Genomic DNA, 16,729 nt, shown 5'->3' on the forward strand with positions numbered 1-16,729 from the left:
GATGACTAAAGCCCCCTCTCGCTCTTCCAGGGCACGTGTTCAACATGCCCCACGACAACGTGAAGGTCTGCGAGGAAGTCTTCGGCAGGTTGAAGACCAACCACATGATGTCACCCACCCTCATACAGATCGATCGCGCCAACCCCTGGTCGGCCTGCAGTGCCGCCATAATCACCGACTTCCTGGACAGTGGACACGGTGAGCTGGGCATGCTGGGACGGGGGGACGCGGCTGCAGTTGCTGACGGCGGCTCACGCAGCTCTCAATAAAACAGACCGAGGGGCAAAATCCCTGCCCGGAGGGGCTTACACTGCTGCCGGGGGACGGGCCATCCAGCTGGTAAGGGTTCAGACACAAAGTGTGGAGACACTGCGGGGAGGAGAAGCGGGTAAGCAGCGAGTGCAGGCGTTGGGAGCCTGTAGCTACCTACTCCTGTGATGGGATCCATGCTTGCTCCGTGGTGAGATCCGCTCCATCCCAGTGCTCTGGGTCAGTGCGGCCTGGGCTTTCATCTCGCCTTCTCCCAGCTGCAGGTCACCCGTCCCAGCCTGCTGGGACCTGGTTTAAAACAGGCCCTGCAGCTCTGGAGCTTTAAGTGTGAAGAATTAGAGCCTTTGCCTCTCACGGGGATGTGGGGGTGGGGAGAGAGGAAGCGTCTGTGCTCCTCACACCAGATGTCTGCAGCCTTGAAGCCCTCACACAGCTGAGCTGGGACGTTCCTCGGCTCCACAGACTCTGGCTTGGTTCTCCCTTTTTAAACAGTTTACTCTTGGCAAGCAGTAAATCATATAAGCTGTGTTCGTGCAGGGGGTCAATAGTGGCCGAGGGCAGGTCAGCTTGGGCCCTGGCTAACTCGGACTCAGTTGTTTCTTGGTTTCAACCTGATTAAACCAAAGCCAGGTCAGGCTAGAGACCTGCCTCTGCCCACCTACATCCCCTCCCCCTGCATGCACCATCTTGCTGTACTCATTCCTGTGAGGTCGACATGATGTAAGGGCTAGATACACAACTACTGCAGCCCTCTCTCCTGGGATGCGCCTCTGAACAACTCACGGCCAACATGCTTATGTCTTGTGACCCAGAGGGGTTGGTTGAGATTTTCAAGGACATTCAGCTTTAATGGGAGATGTGTGTCTAAATCCCCTAGACCGATCTCAAAAGCTCAATAGTTACTTCTGAGTGTGAGGGGAGGCTGGTCACTGGCCAGGCTGATGAAGCTGCTAGTCAGTGCCAGTTGCATTGGTAGGTTTTGCTTAGTGGACACCTGTACCCGTAGGAACGGGATGGAAACCACTGAAACTACACACGCTGTTGATTAGAAAAATCACACAGGCCTTGTTAAGAGAGAAGAAAATCCAGCTTTAGCTTTACTTGATGGCCTCCTGCCGCAGTGAGTTCCACAAGTTATAGTGCGCCAAGTAACAGGTCTGCCTGCATCAGCCATGAACGTCTACTTTGCATGCTCTCCAAGGGTTGGGTGCAGCAACGCCGTGTACTGAATGCCCGGTCACTCGAATGGTATCTCCCATTTGATATTTCTCTCCCTGCCCCGCAGGGGACTGCCTGCTGGATCAGCCCATCAAGCCCATCTCGCTGCCGGAGGACCTCCCTGGGGCCAGCTACAACCTCAACCAGCAGTGCGAACTGGCCTTTGGCCTCGGCTCCAAACCCTGCCCCTACATGCAATACTGCACCAAGCTCTGGTGCACGGGGAAAGCCCGGGGTCAGATTGTTTGCCAGACGCGCCACTTCCCCTGGGCTGATGGCACCAGCTGCGGGGAGGGGAGGTTCTGCCTGAAAGGCGCATGTGTCGAGAGGCATAACATCAGTAAGTACAGGGTGAGTACCTGACGGCTCCGTGCTGGGGGATGCGAGTGGGGAGGGCTGGCGGAGGGCATATAAGGCAAAGCCCGGCCAGGCAGCTTGAGCTGAAGCTGAGAACATGTAGCTCAGAGTTCTTTGGGCACTGAAACCAGGCCACTTAGTGCCAACGCTCTCCCAGGGGCTGGCCAAGGGAGGGGCATGGCTGAAAGCCACCGGGCTGTACCTCGCTGCAGGGAGGAAAGCTGCCAGAAGTTGAAGGAGTTTGTCCATTCCCCACTTGCACAGGCGTGCTAGTCATCATCGCCCTCGAACCCAGCGATTGTGACAGTTTCTCCAGGGCGCTGGGCCTGGCTGCAGTTATCCAGGGTTCCTCTAGACCGGATAACCGCAGCGTACTCCTCATGGAGCAGCCTCACCACGGCGCGAGCACTTGGCGGGCTCAGAGTGGAGTTCATCTCCGCGGCCGCCATCCAAGACACTGGCTGTGACGGTGGGTGTTGCTTGAACACCTGGCCATGAATAAGCAAACGTGTTGTGAACAGGCTAGCCAATTCCAAGCACTGCGGAAAGTCAGCAAGCTAGATGGGAAAGTCCCCACTTCCCATCTGTAACCCGGGAGGCCAAGCCGAGTCCCCAGCAGGTGTATAAACAGCAAATGCGCTTGTGGGGATGGAGCAGAGGAGGAAACAAATGATTATCTTTTGCAAAGGACTTGGGGCCCTGGTTGCTAGGGCTGAGGCTCCCTCCGACTTAGCTCTTGCCCCAGGACAGAGCTACGCCCAAAACGTCACTCTGAAGCAGCTCTGTTCTCCTCTTGGTGCCTGGCAAGTGTTTTCTCCTGACACCAGGTGTGAATGGCTTATGCTGGGTGTGGCAGCCATCGAGAGTAGAGTCCCTTTCTGCTTAATGCTGGGTACCTCCCCCCCCCAGTCGGATTCCCTCTACCGGGGATCCAAATATTGCACGACTGGCTGCTTTTGAAGAGACATGACGGTAGGGCCAAGGGATTTTCCTCTTAACACCCTCTCTCCCGCAGGTGGATGGCAGCTGGGGGAAGTGGACCCCGTACGGCCAGTGCTCTCGGACCTGCGGTGGGGGAGTCCAGCTAGCCAAGCGCGAGTGCAACAGCCCAGCGCCTGCCAATGGAGGGAAGTACTGCGAAGGTGTCCGGGTCAAGTACCGCTCCTGTAACCTCGACCTTTGTTCCGAGTCAGGTGAGGCTTCCCCAAGGGTTGGGGCCAGCCGGGAGGGGAGAGACCTGCCCTGGCACTAGTTTCTAATGGGCACAGTTGGGCCTTTCAAAGAGCTGTACGTGTTAAAGCAAACCACCAGTCCCAAGCAGCTACCCGCTATCCCGCTCAGTCCCGTTGCTGTTGATTCTCTGTTGTGCTCATGGCGCTGTTAGGTGTCACTGAAGTTAGTGGCGGATGAGGGGTTTGGAGGTGTGAGCCTCAAAAGCTATGGAGGTTTGGGTCAGGTGACCCCAAACGTTTGGCAGCTTTTCTGCAGGTTACACAACTCTCTCTGGTCTTCAAATCAAGTTGGAGATCTCAGTAGGTACCAGAGGAAGGCAGTTCAATGGTTAGAGCACCAGCCTAGTACTTAAAGGGAGACAGACTCTGTGTGTGACCTCGGGCAAATAGGTTAGCCTCTCTGGGCCTCAGTGCCCCATCAGTAAAATGGGGACAATAGCACTGCTTACCTCGCAGGGGAGTTGTGAGGATAAAAACACGAAAGACCGTGAGACGCTCAGACACGATGTGATGGGACCCGTAAGTGGAGAGATGTTCCGAAGGTTGATATTGATACACACACCACAGAGCGGTGTCTCAGCCTTGTGAGGCTGCAAAAACGAGCAGGTGAATGAGGGAAAACAGACGGTCGGAAGGGATTTTCATGCCGGAAGTGAAGAAAACATCTCTAAATATCAGTCCTACAGTGCGTTTGGGAAGATCTAAAGTAGGTCATGGTTTAATGGGAGCTTGTGTCTTTTAGTAGAATCCAGTTTGGCTCGTCCCTATTGAAAATGGGGGCACTCATTCCTTCTCTGCTCTATTTCCACTCAGTCCAGTTGAGCTGGAAATACCATAAAAATCCCAGTTTTCATGGTACTTCTGCCCTGGCCAACATTCAAAGGCCCACAAAACCTGGTTGATGGGGGCAGAAAGGGAAAGTTAACCAGACCTGAAAAGAGCTGGTTTGGGTTTTTAATTTGCCCACGTTGATTAGGAGGTGGTATTTGCAGCTGGTAACGTGTGACCTAACTCCACCTGCAGTAACAAGCAAACAATACATCGTGAGAGACTAAAGCTTGGACAGATGTCTGCAACTGTTTCATCTGTGCATAGCAGAGCTAAAGTTAGAGTATGTGAAAAATATGCAGAAATTTTTTATGTGCGCACAAAATAACTGTAATCAAAAACCCAATTTTCTGGAACATTTTGAGCACTTTAAGCTGGTAAAAAAATAAGCAAGAACATTTTGCAAAAAACGTCAAACATTTTCGACGAGCTGTAGCTAGCCTCGTTGCAGCACCCACTGCCATGTTTGCAAGTTTAGGGACAATTTCACGAGAGACAGTGGGCCCAATTCTCCTTGGCCTTGCTGCTGTGTGCAGTCATTTACAGCAGTGCAAAGCGGGGGATGAGCCACCAGCCTGTTCTATTGAAGCCAACAGAGCATCACCAGTTTACTCCAGCCTGGCCATGGCACTAGAGTGGAATATTACACACTGGATAAGTGGAAATGACTGCACAGTTTGCAGGGCAGGGGAATATAGTGCTAGGGCATGTGTGTGAGAGAGAGATTATACACTCCAACTAAATCATCCCAGCCAGGGCTTTGTCAAGTCTGACCTTAAAAACCTCTAAGGAAGGAGATCCCACCACCTCCCTAGGTAACCCATTCCAGTGCTTCACTGCCCTCCTAGTGAAAAAGTCACTAAGCCCAAGACAAAGCCACTGAGAGTTGGGTACAAACCACTCTCAGTTGAGGGGTTCTGGCTAGGGAACAGTCTTCCAGGGGAGGTCAGGCGCATCCAGTGTCTGAGTATCATTAGAAAACGCTGTACAACTTTGAGAAAGCCAGGTCCCATAAGTGACACTGACAATACAAACCTCACTTTCTATTTCCAACCCTCTGTCAACACCCGAAACACCATCCCCCAAGCAGAATTTTGACTCCCAAAAGGGAGAGTTGCCAAAGACACCATGAAATCCTCTCGGAGCTTTGCTACTCTTACCAATTATATGTGGAAGCCGCCCAGGTACTATGGTGATGGGCAACAGTCTAAAAACCTTTCAGATAGATATTTAACAACCCCCTAAATATCCCTGCACAGTGAGAGACCAATACCCCAAGCTCCCTCTGAGCATGGCCTTCTCACAGAATTATTCAGAAGGACATCAGACGGTCTGGAGGGTAACCAAAAGGACTGATTTGTGCAGCTCAAGCGTGGATCCATTTGGAAAGGCCTGTTCAGTTAGCTTTTCCTCCTCCTTCCCGCCAGCAGGACCCAGCTCCTAATGCCAGCTACTCCAGCTTTCTCGCAGCACATGCCTCTTCTAATGTGCTGGGGGGAATTGCCTAATTCACCACAGCTGGGCTCAGCCATAGTCATGGACAGGAGCCACAATCTCTGCACCGAGGGGCTGTGTACTTTAGTTTCCTCTGCTCAGGAGAGAGTGTTAACTCTTTCCTTGCCATCTCCTGGTTAGGGTCTCGTTGTCTCTTCTAATAATATAACTGTCAGATGTCTTCTTCGGGTTTTATTGCACACTGCTCAGAGGCCTTTCAAGGAGTGTCTAATACACAGATAAAACAAACATAGTATGGAATAGCCAAGGTACACCCACATGTTGAAGACTGTGCAGTTCTGGTCGCCCCATCTCAAAAAAAGATATATTAGAATTGGAAAAGGTTCCAAGAAGGGCAACAAAAGTGATCAGGGGCATGGAACAGTTTCCATATGAGGACAGATTACAAAGACTGGGACTCCTTAGCTTAGAAGAGAAACAACTAAGGGGGGTGGGGAGAGATAGGATAGAGGTCTATAAAATCATGAATTGTGTGCAGAAAAAGTGTTATTTACCCCTTCACATAACACAAGTACCAGGGGTCACCCAATGAAATTAATAGGCAGCAGGTTTAAAACAAACAAAAGGAAGTATTTATTCACACAAACGCACAGTTGACCTGTGGAACTCATTGCCAAGGGATGATGTGAAGGCCAAAAATATAACTGGGCTCAAAAAGAATTAGACAAGTTCATAGAGGATAGGTCCATCCACATCTATTAGCCAAGATGGTCAGGGATCCAACCCCAAGCTCTGGGTGTCCCTAAACCTCAGACTGCCAGAAGCTGGGACTGGATGACAGGGGATGGATCACTCAAGAATTGCCCTCTTCTGTCCATTCCCTCTGAAGCATCTGGCACTGATGACTGTCGGCAGACTGGATACTGGGCTAGATGGACCACTGCTCTGACCCAGTATGGCCATTCTTATATTCTTACTGTGTTGCTTTGAGCAAGTCACTGCCCAAATCTGTGTCTCACCACTTCCCTATCTGTAAAATGAGGATAATATTTACTCTCCTTTGAGACCCTTGGGTGAAGAGCTTTATTATCTTTTATTACACACCTTGTTCCCATTTCTGAAAGACTGCAATAACATCAAGTGGCCACCCCCCCCCCCCCCCCCGTTACTAGATATGGCCTGCAATACGAGGCAGTGATTTCCAAGAAGTGAGCCATTCATGCAGACTTTACAGTCTTGCCAGTTTCATTTTTCCCTGGAGTAAAAAGGTGGCAGTTGTTTTGAGCAATGGTTGTAGGACGTTACCCCTGGAACTGACACTGCCTTAGCTGTAAGTGTGGCCTGAAGTGGCTCTCTGTACCCCCCACCATGGTGATACTGTAGCGCTGTTATCCTACCCCCACAAACCGCTCTCCCTTGTATCCTCTCTTTATTGGGGGTGCCCTGACTATACAAAGAGTCAGACAAGTTTCCTCTGGTCGAGGACATAACATGTCTCATGAATTGCAACACCAAAGCTTCATTTGCTTCAGTAAACCCAGAGAGCCAGATAGTCTGGTAGACACCTACAATCCTTAATAGTCCAGTTGGGGACCAAGTCAGACCAGCCATACATTTGGATCCAGAGCCTAGCCACTCTAGTGTAAATCAGGAGTGACTCCACTTAAGTCAATGGAGCAGAACTGGAGTAAAACCAGTTGCAGGGAGAGAAGAATCTGACCCTGGACACCCCCAGATTCCATGGTGCGATACTGTATGGCTGATGCTTCCTAGCTGAGGATGTCCTCTCTGGTGAAATGCTCATGTGTGCTTTGTTTCCTTCCAGGGCTAGGAAAGAGTTTTCGAGAGGAGCAGTGCGAGGCTTTCAACGGCTACAACCATAGCACCAACCGGCTCACCGCCACTGTTTCTTGGGTCCCGAAGTACTCGGGAGTCTCGCCTCGGGACAAATGCAAGCTCATCTGCAGAGCTAATGGCACGGGTTACTTCTATGTATTGGCTCCTAAGGTGAGCAGGAGGACAAACAGTGTGAACCAGGGAGCGTGGGGGAAGGGGGGCGGCTGTAAATGAAATCAGGTAAGGAGCTGTAGGGAAACACAAGGGCACCTGGAAATGAGTGAACAGAAGGATTTTTTTTGACCCAGCGGGTGACATGTAGAATTCACTGCCCCGGAGGCTGGGATTCCAGAAAAACGAGCCTGTTCTTTGGCTATCAGTGTTATCGTGGGGCATAAAGGGGATTAGATGAGAGGCCGTGTGCCAGATGAGCTGGTGTAAATCAATGGAGCCGTGCTAATTTACGCCAGCTGTGGATCTGGCCCCATGCCTGGACCTGTGTTTGTAAAGCATCCCAGATTGCATGCCTATGGCACTAGATCAAGAATAAAGGATAACAACTAGACACTTCCCTCCGGGGATTCTGGCTCACACGCACAGGGCGGGGCCGGCTGCCAGATTTGGGACGGGGCATGTGGTGCGCACATGACACCGCCGAAGGGTTAATCGAATCTCAAAAGCTGCTAGTTTGCAGGGTGCTGCCCTCAGGATTAAATGTGAGGAAAGAGAGGAAGAGGTGGTTATAGACGTGGCAGTCAGCAATCAAAGAGCACCGTTCTGTTTAGTACCTCTCGAAGGCACAGCCCGGAACGGAGGCAAAGGCGGCTTTATGTCCTCCAACACAACAACACCTCCACACTGGGCTGCTCTTTAGTTTAGAGCAGCTGCCGGCTCAGTGGCACATGGGGCTATGATAGTCCCAGATGGGCACCCAAAAGTTCTTTCTTGGAATGCCGGTGGAACACGCACAGGTGGGGCAAATATCTTCGCCTGAGCACAAAGTGACTTGATTGCTCTGCTTTCCCTCTGCCTGCGGGTCAACTTCAGGTTGTGGATGGCACTCCCTGCGCGCCCGACTCCACCTCGGTCTGCGTCCAGGGCAAATGCATCAAAGCGGGATGTGATGGCAAGCTGGGCTCCAAGAAGAAGTTTGACAAGTGCAGCGTGTGTGGAGGAGACAACAAGAGCTGCAAGAAGGTCTCGGGCTTGTTCACCAAACCCATGTGAGTGCCAGAGGATCCTGCTGCTTTCCCAGTGTGCCCTATAAAATGGGCTCATGGAAGGGAGGGACCAATGGCAGTGTTTCCAGGGATGGGAGAGCTGCCTTTAGCTTCCTTGGTTGGGCCCGAATTTTTGGAGCACAAGGCTCCAAGTTCTAGGCTACTCTCAGGGGTTTCAATCTGGTCTCTTGCACTGGGGGAGAACTGTCTACAGTTGAACCTCGCTAGATCAGTGGCTCTGCACCAGGGGTGCGTGTACCCCTGGGGGTACGCAGAGGTCTTCCGGGGGGTACATCAATGTATCTAGATATGTGCCTAGTTTTACAACAAGCTACATAAAAAGCACTAGCAAAATCAATACAAACTAAAATGTCATACAATGACTTGTTCATACTGCTCTATATACTATACACAGAAATATAAGTATTTTATATTCCAATAGATTTTTTTATTTTTATATGGTAACAATGAGAAAGGAAGCAATTTTTCAGTAAGAGGGTGTTGGGACACTTTTGTAGGATTTTGTAAGCAAGTAGTTTTTAAGTGAGATTAAACCTGGGGTTATGCAAGACAAAGCAGACTCTTGAAAGGGGTACCATCATCTGGAAAGGTTGAGAGCCACTGTACTAGATGACTCAGGGGCTGATCCTGGACCAGAGACCCTTTCAGCTGTAGGTTTCTGAATCAGACCCAGCCCAGGTTGGGAGTGAGTGGATGGTTTTATTGTGGCTTTCTAGTGGACTGTGTAAAATGAATGATGGCTCTCAGCCTAGTACCTAGTGGTCAGGTGTCTACATCAGAAAGACCCAGCACCATAATTGCCTGCCTTGGTAGCCATCTCAGCAGGGGGACCAAGGAAACCCATGCAGACTGAACTCCTCTCTCATCACTAAAGGTGATCCCTTCAGGGTTGAGGCCCACTGGGGAACAGGGAAGCCTACCCTGATGCTGTCTGTCCAGCACCTCTTGTGTGGATTTGTCAGGGCCAGGAAAGTCTCAGGAAGCGAGCTATCGAGCAGCTGTGGGGCTGCAGAGTACTGAAAGGGCTGGAATAGGATACTGTGGGTCAGGACTGAGGCATGCCGGCAGAGCTGTGGGGTCCCTCTGTTAGTCTAGCAGAGGGGGGTTCAGGCAAGGGGAAGGGCCCCGGCAGAGCTGGGAGGGAGAAGTTTGGGAAGCACCGGCCCTAGAGAGGATGAGTCTCACCGCTAAGAGCAACAGCCTATAAATGAAAGGCCCAGGCCCAGTGATGTTGGTGATGCTGACACCACCTCCCGGGTGGCTTGTCTGCTGTTCTCTTACAGGCACGGCTACAACTTTGTGGTGATCATCCCAGCAGGAGCCTCCAGCATTGACATCAGGCAGCGGGGCTACAAGGGCCTCATCAGCGACGATAACTACCTAGCTCTGAAGAACGGCCAAGGCAAGTATCTGCTGAACGGGCACTTCATCGTCTCGGCTGTGGAGAGGGACCTGATGGTGAAGGGCAGCGTGCTGCGGTACAGTGGGACGGGCACGGCGGTGGAAAGTCTCCAGGCCTTCAAGCCCATCCAGGAGCCGCTGACCGTGGAGGTGCTGTCAGTGGGGAAGATGACCCCACCACGCGTGCGCTACTCCTTCTACCTGCCTAAGGAGAGCAAAGACGACAAGTCCTCTTACCGGAAAGATGGGAAAAGCCCGCCCGTGCTTAACAACAACGTCCTGAGCATGTCCAACCGCTTGGATCCGGGCAGGCCGAATTACAAACGCGTGTCCTACAAGTGGGCAGCTGGTGGCTGGGAGGCCTGTTCCGTCTCCTGCGGCAATGGGCTGCAGAAGCGCTCTGTGCACTGTCGCGACTCCTACGGCCAACTGGCCTCCGCGTGCGACGCCGCCCAGCAGCCCGTCGATGTCAGGATATGTGGCGACCCCTGCCCCACGTGGGAGGTGAGCCCCTGGTCCCCCTGCTCCAAAACCTGCGGCCGGGGCTTCAAGAGGCGCCTGTTGAAATGCACGGCGCGGGCCGGCCAGCTCTTGCCTCGGGATCGCTGCAACCTCAGGAAGAAGCCTCAGGAGCTGGATTTCTGCACCCTGAGGCCGTGCTGACCCCGTGGGCGCTGCTTCCAAAGAAGGCCTGGTGTCTCTCTGGCTGGAGATAAATGGCTGAAGGCTGAACAGCAGCTGGGGGGAGGGAGAGGGGGAGCTGTCTGAGGTGAGGGGTCTGTTACATAGGGCATATCAGCGGACAAAAGGACTTGTATGCAGGGCGAGAGCGTGCCCACATGAGAGGGGTGTTATAGAACAGGTTGCTCAGAGATTAAGTAAAATAAACATCTACCTCGAAGCTGCCAAACTGTCCAGGCTCCCTCCCCATCCAGAGGATGCTATGGGCGTGGTAGGAACAGGATCGGTCTCTGGGGACTGCTCTCCGGGATCGAACAAAACACCAAGGACAACAAGAGTGTGTTTCTGTATCGCCATGGCCAGCCTCCCTCAAGGCTTCAAAGGGTCACGCCCCAACCCCTGAAACACTAGTGCTAGATGGGATCAAAAGGAATTACCATTGCAAGGACGACAAACTATACTGCTTAACGACCGGTGCAATAAAGTGCTGGGGTCTATTACGAACCGATGCCTTCAGGGCTTGCTAGCAATGACTCCGCAGCCGATGTGTTGCTGCTCTCCAGACCTGTGCAGCAGCGTTGTCATGCAGGGCTGTACGCCGGCCACTGATCGGCGGCTTTTGCTTTTCATGTGTATGGACCGAACAACGTAGATTCTTATGGTGCTTAATATCCATATTTTTATTCTCCTTCCTCGTGGTTTACGCAAACCCTGCAGACCTGGGGTAATTTTGTCATTTCCATTGGATCCTCTCAGAACACTATGCCTCTTTATATGGTGCTTTGAGAAGGGTGTGTGAAGGGGCAGTGTACCCCTAATACAGCGTGGGTATGTATTTTAAAGAAACCTCTTTTGGCCAGATACCATTTTACACTTAGGTCCCTTTTTGCTGTGCTAATAGTGTAAAGGTGCCTTAAAACGAGCATAAGTTGCATTCCCGTGACCCCTTTACGCGGCTGAAGCTTAAAGGGATCTCGCTGTATGTGAGAATATGGCCATAATTCTAGGAGGTACTGCACAATCGTGCCCCACCACAGTGCTTCCTGGTGGAAGAATGACACGCTGCCAAGAGCATTGTATGCGTGACTGCCCTGGGTGGCAAATACTGAGTCTTTTCTCAAAATGGTGCTCCATGTATGTCACTAACTGTCACTCCGTGCCCAGTACTCGCACTATCCTCTTCTCCCAACGTCTTTGTTCAGGGTTATTTCTTAGGGCTTGTCTACACTATCGCGCGGGGTCGATCACGAATAGCGTAGCTGAAGTCGACGTACTTAGATCGACTTACCGCGGTATCTTAACTGCGGTAAGTCAACAGCTGACGCTCTCCAATCAACTCCGCTTGCACTCCTGGTTCTGGTGGAGTACTGGAGTTGACGGGAGTTGATTTATCATGTCTATACTAGACGTGATAAATCGACCCCCGCTGGATTGATCGCTGCCCACCAATCTGGCAGGTAGTGTAGACAAGCCCTCAAAAACACAGAGATCTTCGGTGCTGAAATATAAAAGAAACGGGGACTAACTCTCCTTCCAGCAGATGTTTGTATGGGCCTTTCTGGCCTTCAGATATATGCCACATACCCTGCTTAAGCCCGTCCCTACGTTTATGGGTGTGTCTATCCTGCAACTGAGGAGCGTGATTACGTCTTGTGCATACATACTTGAGCTAGCTTTAATCTAGCTAGCTCAGGTCCCTAGCAGAGACGTTGCAGTCATGCATGCTTCAGCCCAGGCTAGCCTCAGCAGGGGCCCAGGAAGGTTTGGACAACCTTTGCTGAAGCACAAGCCAGCAGTTTCATTTCTCCAGGACCCAGATTAGATAGACTGAAGGTACCTTGGGTAGGTCAACTCAAACTATAATCACACCCTGCGATTGCAGTGTAGACAGACCCTAAGTCTGCAAGTGTTCCCGCTGGCATCAAGGGGACAACTCACAGGCTTAAAGTGAGGCATATGCCTTGCTGAATTGGGACCCCCGTGGCCCGATTTCCCCACCTGTTCAATGGGGATCATGATACTTGCTCATTTTTTGCAAAGCTCTTTGAGATCTTAGCATGGAAGATACCAGAGCAGGGGAAAGTATTTTTTATTATTGGCCCTTGGCTGGGTTGCAACTCAGGCACTGAACCGAAGACCAACTGCCTTCCACTGCCAGAGAACGGCAGCTAGCTGTAACCCCCCCCTCCCCGCACTCTAAAGTACATGAGCAACTCATATGCAGATGTTGCTTGGCAATGGGCTAATTGTCCATTCCTGCCCTTCTATTGGGCTCCTCGTGGCTCCATCATAGCCTGTCTTACCCACATGCTCCCTTCCAGCCAGCCCACTGAATATACTTTGATAGGACACTCTTCCAGAGTGAGCTTGCCTTCAGGAGCCCACCTCTCAAGTGTGGGCCCCTAACAGAACAGCTCAAACAAGAGATTTGGATGCTGCACTGAGCATCTGCATCTGTTGGATGTTCTGTCCAAGCTTTGCCCATGGATCATTCTCCAGCCCCAAAGCCCTATATTATCAAGAGGATTCCCTCTGATGTTGTGATGCCAGCAACAGTAGTTCGGGAATCTCTTCTGGGGCAGCTTCTCTACCCTATGGGGAAGATGATTCTTCCTTGTCCCACTGAAGCAAGTAGGAATTTTGGCATAGACTTGCATGGGACGGGACTGGGCCCATAGATCTCTGGGCTTCAAAATAACCCCAACTGGAAATTCAATAGAATTCTGATTTTTGATTACAAAGGGCATTAACCACACCTAATGCTGGATTTCAGATCAAGGAACTATAGCACTGGGATTATAGATGGTTCTTCGATGGCAAAACCCCTTTCTGATGGATAGATTTAGGGCCTCTGGGCTGGATCCTCCTCTGGTGTAAATCAGTATAGCTCTGTTGCCTTAATTACGCTATTGACTTTGATAAAGCTACACCAACTCTCTCTCCCCACCGTCCTTCACAGATGCTGTGCAGAATGGATGATGGGGTTTGTTGTTACCTAACTCCAGCTGTGGTTCAGCACTGCACCTTGTCCTCTTTAAAGGCCATAGTTAACAGAATCAAACCATGCCCCGTCTCCAGGACAAATCAGCTCTTCAGTGTTCACTGCACTTTTCTTCCCAGTGGTGAGTGATCAATGAGCATTGATAAGATAGTGTCAATGCTCAGCACTCCCATAATCTCTCATGATATAACATTAGTATCGGCATAGGGGAGAGAGAACTTGGACTAGTTGGTTACTGGTTACAGAAGAGAAACAATATGTTTTAGTGAGAGAGGATCAGGAGAAAGGAAACTAAATCCCATTGGGCAAGCAGTTATCAGGGTAGTCAAAGAGTTCTGCACTAGCCCAGTGCTTCTCAAGCTATGTGATGTGGGGGGGACCGGCAATTTTTTTTCCCCAATGTGCACGCAGACCAGCAGCCGATGGCTGTTGGACTGGCACCGGTCCGCGGACCACCACTTTGAGTGGCACTGCACTAGGCCATACTGGACCAGGCCCTAGATTATACAATGTCTGTATGTAACACTTCTACTTTACCTCTTTCCCTGTCTCAGAGTCCACCCCCTCCACATCCTTAGGAATATACATGACATTTATTGGTGGGGTTTCTGTGTCTAGCACAGCTGAACCCCTACCGCTTCCAGTTGTGCAGCTGGTCCTGAGGGGCTGCCCTTTGTGTCTTTCCACTGAAAGAATTGGTTCCCAACACCATCAAGAATTGTCAGTCGTGGGGGGCAGGGGTGGGGGGTTGGGTTTGTTTTGTTTTTTTGTGGTTCTTTTGCAAAATGTATGGCAGAAGGACAGAAATGCCTATTGTACTGGCTGCTTTGTGTATACCATGTATACTGTACATCAGTCTTTGCTGTTTGTGCATTGATAGCAAACCTGAAATAAAGTGGTATTTAACAGTTCCATCTGATTCTTTGGGGGTATGGGTCCGTGCATTCTGCCTACTTGGGAGCAGAAACTGGCCATACACTCAGCCTAACCCTACTAGGGTTGGACTTTTATTCCATACGGGTGTATCTTCACACATGTTAACTGGTCAAGGTACACCCTAAAGAGCCTAAAGTTTATGGTAAGGAGCTAGCATGTATCAGACAACAAGCTTGGCTTACCTACATGGAGGCTGGCAGAATGAAATTTGTTTTTAAATATAATTTCAGATATACTGATGTTTAAAAAAAAATGGTTAAAAACAATCAATTTATGGGTCCACAGTTGTGTGAGGGGCGGGTCAGACAATCTGACAGTAAAGATTCAAGAAGTTAGCGCTTTCTAACAGTTAAAACAGAGTTTACAGTGGAGCACCTCTGAAGCCAGGCTGATGTGATGGACATTCGTATCCCCCGGGACCTGCCAAAAAGATGTGGAAAAGGTTGTCAAGTGACGGACTGGCTCAATGTGCCAGAACCCCTTGACGCCACAGAACAGTGAAAAACTTTGGCTCTGGATAGAAGAACTTTCAACCCTGGCAATGTGGAGTGACTTGTTTCAGTGCTCTGTTCAGTGGTTTTGGGTCAAATGCAGCTCCTCAGCTGACCTGATGGTTCTCTTACCCCTACAGGCCGGGGATCCATTCTGTGCTAGTTTCAACAAACATATCAATGTCTTTTCTTGTCAGGCTTGCCAGTTCCTTCTTCAGCGACTCTACCAGGGCTAATGGAACGCTGTATTTTGGTAGCCTTATGGGCTGCACATGAGGTCCCCCCACCCCAACTTCAGTTTGCCCTCTAGGTGTCCATCTCTGGAAGCAGGTCCTTATATTCTGTTACAATGGACAGGACCCAGGGTGACTGTTCTCCCTCTTCTCTCACACGGAGGATATTTTGGTATTGCTCTGTGATTAAATCTATGGCTTTTGCTGCCCTGCTGCCCAGCAGCGGGTGGTATGTTTGTGGGCAAACATATTTGCTAAGTGATAATATCTCTTATCGACATCCTGCGTTTTGTTAATTGGCCTAACAATGGTTTTATTGTACATCACTAACACTTGGTCACATTTCTCCACTCGAACATTGCTGCTTATCGCTGTTGCTAGGATTACACTGCAGCTGGCTCCACAATCTAGCTGGAATAAACTTTGTCATTGATCCAAATATGGCAGTTGAATGGCTAGCAGCCTCCTCCTGCAGCGCATTGAGAGTCTTTGGATGTGCTAAAATCATATTGCAGACATCATTCTCTCTTTCCTCCATTGCTGCATGTACCGTTGCATTTTTCTTTAGCATTGGGACATAAAATGGTTCCTGTTCCCCACACTCCTTGCACCACTGCCCATAGCCCAGGCACTTAACTTCTGCCATTTTTGCTGCTCTCCCTAGTATATACACGGATGTCTGCAATCCCAGTCGGTCTGCCTCCATCCTGCTTCTTTTAGTGAGAGCCTGTGTTCTCGTTCTGCTGTCATTGTTTTGATCCTGTCTCTGGACGGTTCAGACGCCTGCAAATAACAAGGGTATTTCTCTAGGGTTAGAGCCGTTTCTCTCCACAATCCCTCTTGTAAGCTTGAGTCACGTCACCCGCATGCCCCCGCCGTCAAGGAATCTTCATGTCTTCAGAATTACATGTGGGTGCCAGAGCTCTCAGTTCTGTAAATGTTAGTATCCATTCCCTCTTCTGTGTTTGGTTTCCAGTAAAAAAACAAAAACACTACTCTTTCGACAGTCTCTCTGCCTAGGGTCATAGTCCTCAAACACACTTATTAGCGGTTCATGTTTTGGGCATTATTTCTGGCAACAGTGTCTCTCTCACTTCTTCTCCTTTTCCCCAACGAGAGAGCTTTTTTTTAACTGTATCTGCATTTTCTCATCTTTTGCCCCATGGTCAGCTTCCTATAAAGACTCGGTTCTTGCTTCCATGCTTGTGCAAGGTTTTTGGGAGAGAAATTTAGCATTGCCTATGGTCTCCATCCCTCCATGCTGCCTGTTTGCTCTGTTTCTGGATGATGCTTTGTTGGTCTCATTCTTGCTCACTGAGTCTCACTAGACTGACCGTTTCCACTCTGTTTCATGCATTGTGTGCTGGGTAATGGCATGAGATTACTTCAACTAACCATTAAAATAACTATTTACAGGGATGCTGCAACTGCAGCTAACATTCCAACCATGTGCACGCAGACTGACTTCATGGTGCCTCTTCCAAACGTATTCCTCCTGCAACCTGTGCTCCTTCTCTGATGTTCCATGCAGGTTGCTATAAGCTGCATC

The 16,729-nt window shown here is 50.3% G+C and overlaps 1 protein-coding gene across 1 annotated transcript in view; it reads left to right on the forward strand.

Annotated features, from left to right (window-relative positions):
- The window catches only part of ADAMTS15 (ADAM metallopeptidase with thrombospondin type 1 motif 15), a 30,485-nt gene extending 16,054 nt beyond the window's left edge, over window positions 1–14,431 (forward strand). Inside the window, exons 3-8 of the mRNA XM_073320854.2 lie at window positions 31–198; window positions 1,556–1,839; window positions 2,861–3,038; window positions 7,186–7,367; window positions 8,244–8,419; window positions 9,721–14,431. Coding sequence (XP_073176955.1) covers window positions 31–198; window positions 1,556–1,839; window positions 2,861–3,038; window positions 7,186–7,367; window positions 8,244–8,419; window positions 9,721–10,501 — 1,769 coding nt within the window. The 3' untranslated portion in view covers window positions 10,502–14,431. The remainder of the gene's footprint in view (window positions 1–30; window positions 199–1,555; window positions 1,840–2,860; window positions 3,039–7,185; window positions 7,368–8,243; window positions 8,420–9,720) is intronic.
- Window positions 14,432–16,729: the final 2,298 nt, after the last annotated feature.

The sequence above is a fragment of the Lepidochelys kempii genome, chromosome 22 (genome assembly GCF_965140285.1).
Source record: "Lepidochelys kempii isolate rLepKem1 chromosome 22, rLepKem1.hap1, whole genome shotgun sequence".
Lineage (NCBI taxonomy): Eukaryota > Metazoa > Chordata > Testudines > Cheloniidae > Lepidochelys > Lepidochelys kempii.